The sequence below is a fragment of the Schistocerca americana genome, chromosome 7 (genome assembly GCF_021461395.2).
Source record: "Schistocerca americana isolate TAMUIC-IGC-003095 chromosome 7, iqSchAmer2.1, whole genome shotgun sequence".
Taxonomy (NCBI): Eukaryota; Metazoa; Arthropoda; class Insecta; order Orthoptera; family Acrididae; genus Schistocerca; species Schistocerca americana.
The window spans coordinates 468,845,722-468,861,166 of NC_060125.1; the positions used below are offsets into that span (position 1 = coordinate 468,845,722).

Genomic DNA, 15,445 nt, shown 5'->3' on the forward strand with positions numbered 1-15,445 from the left:
TTTTTTTCGTTATGCATGTGACATTTAAAAGTTAAACTTACCATTGCTCCTGCTGTTTAATAGTTGTCATATACCTTTCAATTTACAAAAGTTAATGACAACTAGTACAGTTAGAATAATCACTAATTTCCAGTTAGAACCTTATTTTTGTATATAAAATAGTTTACGTTTGGGAGGCATGTCACCGAGAAAAGACATGGGAAAAGATCACTTTGGTAATTTTAGAAAATCTTCAGAAGTTTTGTTAGACAAGTATGAAACAAGTTAAGAGGTTAAGAGTATAGTGCAAATTTCTCAGGATGGAAATGTGTACCATTCTGAATATAAAAGAGTTAAACCTTACCACAACAGTTTTCAACAGCTGATACCATATAATTTGCTGACGATACCAGTTTCATTATAAAAGGGAAGAATGATTATGAGATGCAGCAAAAAATTGACAAAACAGCAGAAGTGGCAGAAAAATGGTTTAAAGATAACTGTCTAGTTGTCAATGACAAGAAAACTGTATGGATGAACTTCAACCATATAAGGAACAAAAATAGGACCAATGTAAAATTCACATTATCGAATAGCCAAATTCAGAAAGAGAATCACATAAAATTTTTAGGATTATCTAAGACGAGAAAAACATGTAGAAATGCTTAGCAAAAAATTTAGCAAGTACTGTTACATATTAAAGAGTGCTTAAAGATTGCTGCAATACCGAAACAGTGTTAAGTGCTTATTACGCATACATACGTAGTCTACTGAAGTATGGTATAGTGTTCTGGAGAAATTCTTCTTTTGCAAAGCAGTCTTTTAAGCTCCAAAAGAAAGCTGTAAGATTAATAAGTGATGTTGCTTACAGAACACCATGTATAGGTAACTTTAAGGAATTAAAAATAATGACCTTGCCATCTATATTTATATTTGAAAGCATCTGCTTCATTAAAAACCATCAAGTTTCAGCTTTGAATAGTGAGATCCACAATTATCAGACAAGGAATTGGGATGACTATAATAGGAATGCGCACAGAAAATCAATATATCGGGACAGTGCTGTTTACAAACCAAAAATTCTGTACATTGCATTGCCAGATAGCATCAAAAAAATACCAAACATTAATACATTCAAAAAAGGACTAAAAAATATACTAATAAACAACAGCTTCTACAGAATTAATGAATACCTGGAATTTTGCTCAGATCTGTAGGTCTTCTTCATAACTCTCTAAACAAAAATTCATAATTGTCAAACCATTCCTAGATAAAACCAAACTTCTTTCATCCATGCATGTATTTAATTATGCACCTCGCTTTTGTGCTGTATGTTACTATGCCTAGTTTACTGAAGTACTGGTATTTAATAGTTTTAGGAAAATCAACCAAGGGGGTTTTGCTAGCTTTTATTCTATCTGTATTTACATATATAATTTTATAATCTAATTAAGCAGAATAATGTTTTCATTATAAAGATGTGTTGATACTGATGATAAGATTTTGTACATGATGTAAATATGTAATATTTTATACTGTTGTACTTTTACAAGTCCAATATAATGATGTAATAATACGGGTACTAAATAAATAAATAAAATAAATAAATAAATAAATACCAACTACTTAACACACAGCAAAAATTAGTTAGTATGTCTTGCCAGACGTTGGTTCTGGAAAATTTTATTGGTAGCCGGAACCTTTCATTATGATTCCATGGTAACGAGACTTTATTTCTATATTTCTACTACTTGTTATGTATCATTATAGATGCTAGTGCCTATTTGGCATAAGACTGTTAGGCATATGACTTTTGCCCATAACAAATTTAATGGCCATAGAACTTAAAAATGATTGAAATGTACCACAAGGACACCTTGATACAAGAGAAAAGGCTTACTTATTCTATGAATTGATTAGTAAACCCCACAATGATACCCACACTTCACAAAAAGGTGTTGGAATGAGGTCCACAATTACTTTGCAAGGCTACATTTATAAACAGACATTAAATTTTAAGGTAATAGTATACTTAAGACTATATTCATGAACAGGTGTTAAGTATGAAACAAGCCAACAGTATAATTATACCAACTATGTAACACATTGTACGTCTTGAAAACCTAACAGCAAAATTTAGTTCGTCCCTCTTGCCATATGTTGGTTCTGGTAAAACATACACTGTCAGTAACATCAGTCAGAACATTTTCATTCTTGTCATCTGGCCACATAAAGATGAGATTGTCAGTTTCTAGAAAATTGGTCTTCTCATCATGTAGTCCTATACTACAATCAGAACTGATAATTGCTATTATCGTGGACATAGAAATAGAGCCTTAATCACATCACTGATATAATGTACAATGATATCAGATCTCTTCTTCCGTAATGTTTCAGCAACAACTATGTTTTTTGGTGGTGATGGTTCACAATAAATTTTCTGTAGTGCCATTGTTGTTTACTGGGTGACTGGCAGTGCTTCCTCAGCTCTGAAGACTGTTTTCCCCAATGCTTGAGGAGAAATTTTATGAAAATTTGTGTCTTGTTGCTGCATTTTAAGTTTTTCTTGCTCTCACTGACAGTGTTTCTGTTCTGCAACCCTGTTGCATTGCTCTTCATTTTCTGCTGAAGTTGGATTACTTTCTTATTTTGGTGGTATTCTCTGAATATATCTTACTGTTTCACTTTTCATTGTTTTTCTCCAGTTTAGCCAGCTAACTTTCCCAGGTGTACGAGACATGGCCGCTAGATTTAGCCAGTATTTTGGAGTAAGAGTACTTGTCACATGCCTAATAAAATGATACAGAATGCTGCATGTCATATTTCAGAAATTGACTTTATTCAATGAGAATTGATTGTTCAAGAAGACTCACTTGGTGATGAAATTAGAGCATAGAAGTTCTCAAGGCAGAAGGAACTGTTTCACAGCTTCAGCACAGAAGTAGTTGTATAGATTGCTAGGTGTGTGACCAGAACCATATGTCCAAATACATTGTTGACAGCCATTTTCAGTAATTTGGACTGTATTGCCAATATGATTCACAGATGCAACTATCAGTGGTACTAGTTTTGGAAAATACATTCTTCTTGCTCTGGGAAGAAAAAGAAATTGATGTCACATATTTTGAACAGGAATTTTAAAATTGTCATATTTACTGTTACACCAGTACATGAATTTCTGATGGTTAACTTTGTTATATTTGGAAAATACATACACTGACAGGAAAAAGATTGCAATACTAAAAAATAATTTTATTTATTTATTTGTCCATATAAATCTCTTTTTAAGTACATATATTGTACGCAGGATATTGGACAGAAAACCTTTTTAGCTATTGGATTTTCAAATGTCAAACATAAATTTTATAAATTTTTATGACTAATTGGATCTATACAGTTAATAATTACAAATTTTTGAAATACTGTATATTTATAACTTATTTCTACAATTAAAGATACAAATTACATTTTTTCTGGCATAAGATACTGTGAGATTGAATAGTAGCAGTTTTTCAGAAGGTAGGATGTCACAGACTTTTTAAAGCTTTGTAGTTCAGTAAGAGATTTTATATGTCTTGGTAATCTGTTGTAAAGTTTTGTTCCTGCATGATATACACCTTTTTGGCATAATGTGGTGTTACAATGATTGACATGTATGTCACTGTCTGACCTGGTACTGTAATCATGGACACTTTTGTTTTGAGGAAAAAGGTTTTCTTTTCTCAGTATGCTTTTTTTGACATGTGTGACTACTTCCAGTATATAAATGCAGGGAAGGGGTAGGATCGTTAGAGAAACGTTTGCATGATTTTCTGCTGCTCACTAGCTTCATTATTCTTATAATTGCCTTTTGTTTCCTGAAAACTGTTATGGCCTGATGTACATTTCCCCAGAAAATGATACCGTACTTCAGTATTGAATGTACACGAGCGAAGTATACAGCCCTAACTGTTTCTGCACTAGTACTGTTGCAGAGAATTCTTACCACATAGCTCATTTTTGCTAGTTTTGAATTTACGGCTGTGATATGAGTGTTCCATTTAAGATTTTCCTGGATATGAATCCCAAAAAATTTAGTTTCATTGACAGAACTAATGTTTTGGTTATCTATACATATTACAGGTTGTGCCGGATTTTTATTTTGATCAGTGTGGAAATTCATGAGTACCGTTTTTTGGGGATTAACTATTAGCCTGTTTCTGGTAAACCATTCAGACACTAGTGTAGAGTAATGAAATTTGGAAATACATTTGTCTAGGTATCATATTTAAGCGATTAACATTGCAAGATTACAGCTTACTGTAACTGTGAGCTAAGCCAATGCAAAAATGAAACACTGGTACATTAATAATAATTGGTGTAATCACCAGAATGTTGAATGCAGGCATGCAAACATGCATGCATTGTGTTGTACAGGTGCTGAATGTCATTGTGTGGGATGGAGTTTCATGCTTGCTGCCCTTGATCTGTTAGTACATGGACACCAAATGCTGTTTGTGGATGATGCTGGGGCTGTTGTCCAATGACGTCTAATATGTGCTTGATTGGAGACAGATCTGGTGACTAAGCAGACCAAGGCAACATGTTGACACTCTGTAGAACGATGGTGGTAAGTGAATGAGCATTATCCTCTTGCAAACACACCTGGAATGCTGTTCATGAATGGCAGCACAACAGTTGAATCACCGTATAGATGTACAAATTTGAAATCAGGGTGCTTGGGGTAACCACGATACTGCTCCTGCTATCATAGGAAAACGCACCCCAAATCATAACTGCAGGTGTAGGTCCATTGTGTAGGCACACAGACAGATTGGTTGCAGGCCCTCAATGGTCCTCCTCCTAACCGACACACAGCCATCACAGGCACTGAACAGAGCCAGCTTGCATCAGTAAACACAACAGATCTGCACCCTGCCGTCCAGTGAGCTCTCGCTTAACATCACAGAATTCTCAAATGGCAGTGGTTTGGGGTCAGTGGAATGCACATTAAGGATGTCTAGCTCTGAGCTGTCCATGATGTAACAGTTTATTGTGTCACAGTGGTGGCAACTGCTGCTCAAATTATTGCTGCAGATGCTGTTTGATGCGCTGAAGCCATATGCTGAACATGACGGTCTTCGTTCTTGGTAGTACCACTTGGCTACCTGGAGCCCTGTCTTCTTGTGACTGTACATTCTCGTGATCACTGCTTCCAGCAATCACATATAGTGATTACATTACTGTCAAGTCTTTCTACAGTATTGCAAAGGAACATCCAGATTTTTTGTAGCCCTAATGCACAGCCTCGTCTTTGTCATTTTAAAGGCATTCTTGACTAACAACTACTCAGCACATATAGTCTCTAAGATAGCTAATGCACACAATGGTTACATCATTTATTTAACGCAAACCTGATTTGCATCCTCATAATAACACTACCAGCATCACTCGTATGTGACTGGTGTGAAATCTGAATGAACATTATCTTTCAGATGCAGAAACATGCCTACCAACTTTCGTTTACTTCGCACAACTTCTTCTTGATGTTGCAATGTTTTCTCTCTGTATATAGCTACTTTTCATTTCATATACCACTTTCATTAGTTCCTTGAAAACTGAAAGACATATTCCTTATCCAAAATATTGTGAAATGTCCTAGTCCAAGAATGTTGCAAGAAGACTCACGCTGTGTTGTATATGTTACCTTGGATTTGATACATAGCTTTTTATCTGTATAACAACAGTATGGAAAGGATAGATTGCTATTTATCATGTAGCTTGGGTCCCAGCACATGGAGACAGTGGCTCTGTGTGTGTTTGTGTGTGTGGTTACTATTTTGGGAGAAGGACACTGTCAGAAAGCTTAAATATTGTAGCAGAGTTTTCCACTGTGCATCTCTGTGACTCAGTACCACCTCTGTCTGGTGAGTAGCAGTTGGTCTGTTCCATATGTTTGTTATTTCAGCCTGGACTTCCATTGTTTGTTTTATTCTGTGTAGTTATTTTAATTTTCAGTACAACTAGTACATGTCAATGAGCATGGAAAAGTTTCCTTGCAGAACATTGATCATTATGGTGATTATGGAAGGCATCAGTTTGGGTAATTATTATAAACACGGCAAATATCTGGGCCCAATTCCCTGCACTGAATATAGTTCAGGGTAAACATTCTCTATTCTAAAGTGAAAGATTTGTTCTGAAAAGAATCCTAGTCTGTGTATGTTACTCTCTCCCACATTTTTTATGTTGGGTGTACCAGTATTCATGTAACAAGTTATAATGGAGAATCTGCATGGTGTTTGGTAAAGAGGATACGAGGAGCTGGTTAGTGAGGCATCATCAGATGATTCCATTGGTAAGAATGTGGCCACCCTATGGCATTCAATTTTTGTTTAGTATGGGATTTGGCCGTAGTCTGACACAACGTTTCTATATCTTGCACACTCCGTTGTAGAGCAAAAAATTTATGCATTATATGATGGAGTAAAAAAATTCTGATTTCTTATTAAAATGTGCTTTTCTTCATTATATGATTGATGCCAAAAGAGTATTTATTTTCAAAACGAGTTTTCACTCTGGAGCAGAGTGTGAGCTGATTTGAAACTTCTGGCAGATCAGAACTGTTTGCCAGACTGAGACTCGAACATTGGAGTTTTGCATTTTGTTGGCAATTGCTCACACTGAGCTATCCAGGCACAGCTCACAACCCACCATCACGTCTTTACTTCTGTCTTCAGATAGAGCATAGGGGATTGTTTCCAGAATCATGTTTTCATTCTACAGTGGAGTGTGTGCTGATTTGAAACAGGAGAACTTCTGTAAAGTTAGGAAGTGAAGCTGTGAGGGTCAGTCATGAGTTGTGTTTGGATAGCTCAGTTGATAGGGTACATGCCCATAAAAGACAAGGTTCTCTGGTTCGAGTCATTGTCTGGCATACAGTTTTAATCTGACAGGAAGTGTATTTATCATGTTTGTCCTCTACCTAGGTACGTATTCTGACAATAGCCAACTACTGTGTTCGTTAAGTTATTGTATTTCATTCACTCGTTGACAGAAAATGAAGCACCCAAAAAACATGGTTGGATATCAGTGTAACTTTGTATATGAATGCATCATCGGCAGGTACCTAAAAGAAGCAGTTCACTGACAGGTATAACGGTCAACAGGGTGCATTAGTGTTATTCATATTTAGTGTTCCTCTTATTTAGTGTTGTAGCTAGGACTGGTAGGGCATACGAGGGGCATGTATGGAATTGGGTGTTGAGTGATCGCTGTGAAGAACATGGAAATGCCTCAGACTCATGTGAGTCAGCGTTATCGGCGCCTGAAAGAGTTTCATCACTGTGGTTTCCCATTTGGCTGGCTGGTCAAATCATGTGGTATTCAGATTTTTGGGGCATTCAGATGTGACAATGGCCCAGTGTTGGACTGCATGTGAATTTGAGGACAGGCATTGATTGATTGATTGATTGATTGATTTTAACAGGGAAGCTTAGGTCTGACCCGCCACTGCCTGTGCGGTATCACTCCCTGAATATCTAGTAAAGCCAACCAGTGCCCTTAATAGTGCAAGGAGTCCCTCTACCAGTTTTTTGTTAGACACAATTTCTTCAGGTCTAGTTGTCCCGAAGATTCTGTTTCTTTTGGTCTCCAATGCCATGCATTCGAAGATTAGGTGTGATGCAGTTTCTTCACCCTCATCACAGATATTACATTTAGGGTCCTCTTCCGTTATACCCATTGTGTGTGGGTGTTTTTTGAAATTCCGATGGCCGGTCATCAGTCCAGTCATGAGTTTGGTCTCTTTTCTGTTCAATCCCAGGATTACAGAGCTTCTTTTAAAACATGGATTGGGCATCATTACCTTACCTTGTTTTTGTTTATGGACCTTGGTCCAATATCCTACATGCTGTTTCCTAAGCCAGTTCCGTAGTTCTAATTTGATCATAGCCTTGGTGATTGTCAGGACAGGTTCCGGTCCAATAAATGAAGTTGTTGCCCCCACCCAGCCAATCTATCGGCTTGTTCATTGCCACATATCCATGAGTGGCCAGGGACCCGTACTAGGTTCGCCCTATTGCTTCCCCCTAGCTCCACCAGAGCCCTGTGGCAATCTGCAACAATCTTAGATCTTGTTGCAGGAGCTGCCAATGATTTCAGGGCTGCCTGGCTGTCTGAATAGATGTAGATGCTACGGTCATTGTATCACCTATACATATTCTCCTCCACACATGTTCTGATTGCTGTAATTTCAGCCTGGAATACAGAGGCTAATTTCCCTAGAGAGATGATGTTCTCCAGTCTTGGCTGAACCCCTTACACCCCTGCCCCAACGCCTTGGTCTGTTTTCGACCCATCGGTGAACCAAACGATGTCCTCCGTACAGTGTTGAACTGTTTTTTCCCACTGCTCCCTACTTCCTGTTATTATGTTGTAAGGCTTGTCGAAGGGAGTTATTATATAGTCAACAGGCATTTCCCCAGCCATTCCTATATTTACCTCACTCACTATGTTAGTGTATGATTCTGGATATCCGAATGAGACCCAGTTTTTGCCAGTTTTGAGTCTGTGTGCCCCAGCTGCTGCCTCCATCTTGACCCAAAGGTGAAGTGGAGGCATATCTAGCATGGCTTCCATTCCAGCAGTTGGTGTGCTGCTAATTCCACCCATTATGGCTAAGCAGGCCAATCCCTGCACCTTAGCAAGCTCCTTAGCAACAACCCGCTGTTCTGGAAGATGCAGAGGGCTATTTCTTGTAAGTGAAGTGCTTTTTCCACCTCCCCAATGAGTTGGTGGAGAGCTGTCTCACATGATTTACCTGGTTGGTATGCGTGTTGGTTCGGGTGTAGAGGGACCCTACTTAGCCTCCTCTCCCCAACATATACATTAACAATTTTTCCAATGTTTTGAGAATGAAGGAGGACAGACTGATTTGTCTCATATCCTTGACCTTGGTATGATCAGTTCTCCCTGGCTTTGGAATGAAGACAACCTTCACTGCCCTCCAAGCATTGGGAATGATTCCTACTGCTAGGCTAACCCTGAATAGCTTGCATAGGACTCATAAGAGCTTTCCTCGTGCCTGTTGCAGGAGAGCTGGAAAAATTACATCTGGGCCAGGTGACTTGAATGGTTGGAATGTTCCTAACGCCCACTGGATTTTGTTGAAATTCACACACTCCTTGGCCGATTCCCAGTTCTCTCTTTGAGTACCTGAGAACCGTTGTCTCTCTGGGGTCACATACTGGTCTGTGTTGTCCGGCAGAGCATATTGAGAAAAGTGAGTTTGGAGGAGCAATTCCAGTGTCTCATGTGCTGTCTTTGTATATTCCCCATCCTCCTTCCTCAACATACCTTGTGGATTGGTTGGTACTCTAGTGAGAATCTTGTGAAGTGTGGCTTGTCCAGCTGTGCCCTCCACTTCCTCCTTTGCTTGTCTTATTGCAAGATTGTAATTGACAAGGGCCTCACGATATTTAGCCCATGGTTCTTTATGTCTCGCAATATTAAACAGTCTCCATACCTGTTTTCTTTGCGTTTCCAGTTTGTTATTCCACCAAGGAACACTCCTATTTGTGCACTTCCTGGTGATTGTGCAGTTGTCCTGATATGAGGTCACTATGGCAGAGGTAACAGCCTCTGCTACTTCCTCAAATTCTACTGGATTCCTCATTGAGGTTTTAACTTCCGATAAGCCTAAGTCAAGGTCCCTCCTATATGTCTCCCAGTCTGTTTTCTGGTATTCCTATAGGTCATGGTCTGTCTGATTCCCATTTCAACCTTGAATTTGATGTACATGTGATCCGATGAGGATGGCTCCAACACCACATGCCATTGTTTGACATAGCTACCCATCATCATGGAACCAAAGGTTATGTCAATTACTTCTTCCCTTCTGCTATTCCTGAATGTAGGTTCATTGCCCCTATTCAGGACCTCTAAGTTGTTAGCTAAAAGAAATTCAAGAAGGTACTCACCTCTACTGTTGGTGTCCTTCCTGCCCCTCACTAGGCTGTGGGCATTGGCATTGCATCCCACCAGCAGTCGATCACCGTGCCGATGGCAAGTCTCTACCAGTCTCCTCACCTCCAAGGGAGGAGGAGAGCTGTCTTCATAAGGAAGGTATGCTGAGGCCAAAATAATTTCCCTCGTGATACCTTCCTCATATTACTACATTTTAATGGTCACTAAGTCCGTAGAGCAGAAATCCATAATTGGCATGAAAGAAATGCCATTTCTTACATAGATGTATGTTTTGGAGTTTCTCAGATTTCTAGCATAGATCTCCACTGCCACCGAGGCCCGATACACCTCCTTTGTATAAACAGGGTTCCTGTCTCAGGGCCTCATCCGCTTCCTGTCTCCCCAGGCAGCGGCTCAGGGCAGCAGAGGCCCCTTTACTGTGCTGCAGATTAATCTGCAGCACCTCCAGGCTCCGTCTTGCTGCCATCTTTGAGGTCTTTGAGAACCCTGATGGTGACCTGCGAGAACCCTAAAAGCAGTTTCAGGTCCTGCTCCCGCATCGCCTTCGGGGACTTCTCCTCGACCTCCACCACCAGGGTTCGTTCTTCCGGAGCAACCTTCTGGTTAATTACTCTCCACTCTTCTGTCGAGACCTTTGGGTTCTGGGCCCCTATTTTCCTGAACAGAGTCTTGGGAGAGACTTACTTAAGGATCTTAGGTAGCCACAATGATATCTTTGCGGTCTTAACAAGCAGCTTCGCATCTTCCCACGGGGATATCGTGGGCACCTTGTCCTTAAGCCATTCTATCATGTGCACCCCGTCACAGACAAAAATGAGTGCACCATGATCTAGATAGACCCTCCTGAAGTTGGGAACTGGGCCAGCATCCCCCCCCCTCCCAGTCTTTTCAAAGAGGGCCATCTGTACCAGTTCCTCTTGCTGCGAGGTGATGGCCACCAGTGGATAACCTTCCTGGATAACTGCCATCCTAAGTGACCACCACAAAGAAGGATATATGCAGTGTGCACCAAACATGTCAGAATCCCTTCACATATGAGCCTGCCATCTGAGAACAAGTAATGGACCCCCTACAACATTCTGTGTCATTCTGCACAATTGGTCAGTGACAAGCAGTAGCCGGACTAGAGAAAGGAGTGATGCCGTGATGTGGAAGTATGGACTGTTGATGAATGGCCTCACGTTATGTTCAGCAACTGAATCTCAGTTCTGCCTTATGCTAGACGACAATCATTGGCTAGTATGGTGGTCACCATGGGAGATTTTCCATTCTTCCAATGTTTTGGAGATGCACATCAGTTTTACTTTTTTCATGGTGTGGGGAGCCAGTGGGTATGTACTCAGATCAAAACTGGTACTGGTTAAGGGAGCTTTGACAACACATTGGTATGTCACAGACATGATGCATCCTTAAGTGTTAGCTCTCATGTTATAGTATCATGGTGTCAGTTTACAACAGGACAATGTTCATTCACACATGCACATGTGTTTACAAACTATCTGTGTGATGTCACCAATAGAACATGTGGGACCAGATTGTATGTCAATACCAAATATCCTGGGTATCAAGGACTAGTTACAACAGTTGTGGGCCAACTTGTCTCAGGGGAGAATTGATGGCCTTACGACATCTTCCGATTCGAATCAGTGTGTAGGTCCAGGTCAGAAGGGGTGAAATGCCAAACTGATAACTGAGCTCATACTGCAAAGTCATTTGTAAATTTGATCACAGCAATAACATCACATACCCTCTCAGCCCGTGAAGTTTTGTTTTCTCCTCCCAGGTACTTAACTTTTTTTGACAGGCGTTATAGGCCCGTGTAGAAACACACCATGCAGTCAATACTAGGGACCTGTGTACTTTTCCACAGACATTATTTTTAATTATGTGGTTTAAAAATAAGTGAAATGTATAGTCACAGAATTAATTAAATTACGGATGCATAACAGAGTTTTATGTATATAATTACATATTTTATTTGTATGTTTGCTACCTTAAATTTAGTTATGTTACTAATAATCACTTGATACATTTTTTGTTACCTACACTTTTAGGGGACCTGGAGAACTTATTACCTCAATGGATTAAGTGTTTACAACATTTCAGAAATGTCTTCATTTTGTCATATAGTGATGCAAATCCTTATAAAAAGTTATCACACTTCCTGTGTAGGCACAGTTGTTACTTGCTTTCTTTTTGTAGCAGTCTGCATGGAAAGAAATAGTACTTTAATAGTATTATTATTATTGTTCTTGTGGTCTTCACTCCGAAGACTGGTTTGTTGTAGCTCCCCACACTAACTACTGCATCTACATCCATTTCAATCTGCATACCGTGTTTATCCCTCGGTCTCCCTCTACAATTTTTACCACTCCCTCCCTCCACAATTCCCTCCACTACCGGATTGCTACATAGTATATTTTACCGAAATTGCCTGTGAAGGCTGCTTCAGCCTTATAACATATAGCTTGACGTTCTACTGCCCTGAAAGCTCTCCTTTCAAAAGCGGCTTGTGGAAGATCAGGTAAATGAATAAATGAATTTCAGTTCAGTCAGAGGCAGCCTGTATTATTTCGTTTATTAAGATACAGTGTTACATAGTAAAAGATACACTAAAAATTAAATGTACATGAAAATAAACAAAAAAACTTTGTTATGAAATTGTGCCCTTGTATCTCTGCAAATATGAATGCTGTAAGTAGTGTGGATCAGTGTAATCTGTTTTTTATGTTTTACTTGCTTGACTGAGTTGGTGTAAGCAAACAAACATATGAACATATGACATTTTCATGAAAACTGAGTTTCTGACTTAATAATTTTCTCATTTATTACTTCTGCAGAGACATTGTAGTGTTAAAAAATGCAGCAAGCAATACAACAAACACGCATCAACCAGTTAAGTAGAATCCAAGTGCAACAACAGAGGCACTCAAGGACTATCAAAAAGCAGACACTTTCTGAAAGTAATATACCCTCTAGTACATCAAAGCAGCAAGGATCCATGTCAGTATCACAGGGAATGAATGATTTCCAAGCAAAATTGAAGGCCGAGTCAGCTAGAGTTATAGAATGGCAAACCCAGAAGGATTCTCAGTGCAAAGAAATGGAAAAAAGGGTACAACAACTAGAGGAAATCGTTGAAAGACAGAGGAAAAATCTATTAGAGCAACAAAAGAACTGTGAACAAGTGTCTCAGCAGTGTGCTAATGAAATAAAACAGCAAGAAGAATTAGAAACAAAGTAAGAGATTTTAATTTAAATTTTGCATCCACACATAATAGCATTTTTAGTTAAGTCAATCAATAGAGACCATTAGTGTAGTAATATTATTTCTTTCAAAAAAAAGTTATCTTGTGAAAGACACCCATTTCAGTTTCCATTGATACGTTGTTTTTACTTCTTTAAAACTGTATTACATTGGTAACGATTTTTTTCACATATCAAAAGTTGAAAGTGTGTAGGAGAGCTATATACTCTTCTGTGCTATAGTGTGACATATGTAATGGGCTACATGATTTAAATACATGAGTAGACTTGCACAGGCTGTGATTTTTATCACAGGGAGAAAGATAAAAGTGATACATTGGGTAAGAAGGAGGAAGTTAATCTGTAATTAAGAGGCTAATACTAATTCAGTCTCAAATCTTGCCATAACATGAAAGTGTGTGTTTGGGTGTCTGTGTAATTGTGTTTGTGAATATGTGTGATATTGCAAGAAAAAGAGCTAGTGCTTGAATTCTGTTTTCTATTATGTGTTTCTGTGCTGTACACATCATCCTGATGTACGTGAATGGTTTCTTTTCCCTTATTTTATGTGTTACTGTGCAGTATTTGTACACATAAATGTGTCATGCATTTACAGAATTAAGCTTCTATGTCACATCTTTTTCACCTCCCATCCCTATTGGCAATAGAAACCTTTGGAGCCATGAGCACAACAACTCACAAAAATCTCATCATAATCAGATGAATGGTATTGGAAATATAAAAGGTGAATGAACAAACGGTATTCAAATTTCCTGGCAAATTAAAACTGTATGCCAGGCTGATACTCACACTCAGGAACTGTGCCTTCATGGGTAAACACTTTACCATCAAAGCTGCCTAATCACAACCTGTCCTGAGTTTGATTCTCGGTCCAGTACAAGGCTTTAATCTGCCAGCAAGTTTCATATCTGCACACATTCAGCTACAGAGTAAACATTTCATTCTGCAAAAAATATTCATTTTTATAGGTCAGGTAACTGCTTTCAAAGTTAACCCTGCCTATAAGAGGACATGAAATATCCAAAATCATCAGATATAGACCCAGAGCCATGACATCCATCAGTTGTTACAACTGTTACACAGCATGACCATTAACCAGTCGCTCACTCATATAGATTGTCACCATCAGTCTGCGAGCTAGGATAAGTTTGATCAGCCATTTGCAGAATATACTACTGAGCAGAACAAGTTTGATGTCTTTGACTACTTCACAGCCTGTTCCATCTGGAAATTCGCCCTTGAACATTTGTATTCTCTGAATTACACAGGTAGTATTTTTTCTTACAACTTATTTACAGTTATCTTGTTTTTATAGTCTCCAGTGTAGATCACAAAAGTTATTTATTAACACTGTATTGAACAGTCTGAAATACAGAATTAATGAAGTATAGTTGATAGGAGATACTCATCAGGTGAATCTTCCCAGGACTACAAATGAAACCAATTGGAATCAATACAGTGTGATGTATGGTGGCAGAAAATGTTTGTAGGTGAGGCTGAAATCAATTACTTGGCCAATTGAGTAGTACTTAATAGCAGTAGGTGGACATCACTACATTCATATCACAAGCAGGCCCAGTTGCCATGGACAGATAACAAGATCAGTCCAAAGAATATCCAGATATAACTGGTATAGTGCAGGGTAATCATCAGTACTTCAGTCGGCCATGTAGAGGAGTACATTAGCTATCAAACAAAAGTGAGAGTGAGTCAGTGACTGCTTGATTCTTAATTGGCCAACTGATGGGCCCATGGAACCTGCTGACTGGAAAGTCTGTGCTGCTCTCCACTCACAGTGACCTTGCTAATATAATTGTAATGAGGTGTACTAATAATATTGATTGATATGTCCTTTGGGATTACATGATCCCTCCCTTCTTGGATTGATGATTGATGCATAGATCCATAAACGACATGAATGATGTGTGTGTGTGTGTGTGTGCAGGGGGGGGGGGGGGGGGTAGCTGCATTGGACCAGTGCCAGATGAGGTCCCAGGTGGCAGTTCTGGAGCTTTGATGCTCTGGTGTGGGAGAGTAGGTGAAGAAGCAATTACTAGCTTCTCAGTTTACGATGCCTGAACCACCAGTGATTCTGCCAGTGGAGAATGTGATAAAAAGTTCATAGGGATCTCCAGTGGCAGCTATGAAGGAGATGGAAGGACTAAATGCTCATTGTCACTGGTGATCATGGTGTTCAGGCAACTGCTGCTACAGTAGCTCCTTGGATGGCAGA

At 39.2% G+C, this 15,445-nt stretch overlaps 1 protein-coding gene across 5 annotated transcripts in view; it reads left to right on the forward strand.

Moving 5' to 3' along the window:
* The window catches only part of LOC124622629 (myosin heavy chain, clone 203-like), a 223,350-nt gene that overhangs the window by 2,263 nt on the left and 205,642 nt on the right, over positions 1 to 15,445 (forward strand). For 3 of the 5 annotated variants that reach the window (XM_047148398.1, XM_047148402.1, XM_047148400.1), the window contains exon 2: positions 12,786 to 13,185. The exons of 1 other annotated variant lie outside the window; for it this stretch is intronic. In XM_047148398.1, the coding sequence (XP_047004354.1) occupies positions 12,806 to 13,185 (380 nt within the window). In that variant the 5' untranslated portion in view covers positions 12,786 to 12,805. Of the gene's footprint in view, positions 1 to 4,395; positions 4,589 to 12,785; positions 13,186 to 15,445 lie in introns of all 5 variants that reach the window. One more of the 5 variants, XM_047148399.1, reaches the window with a different exon arrangement.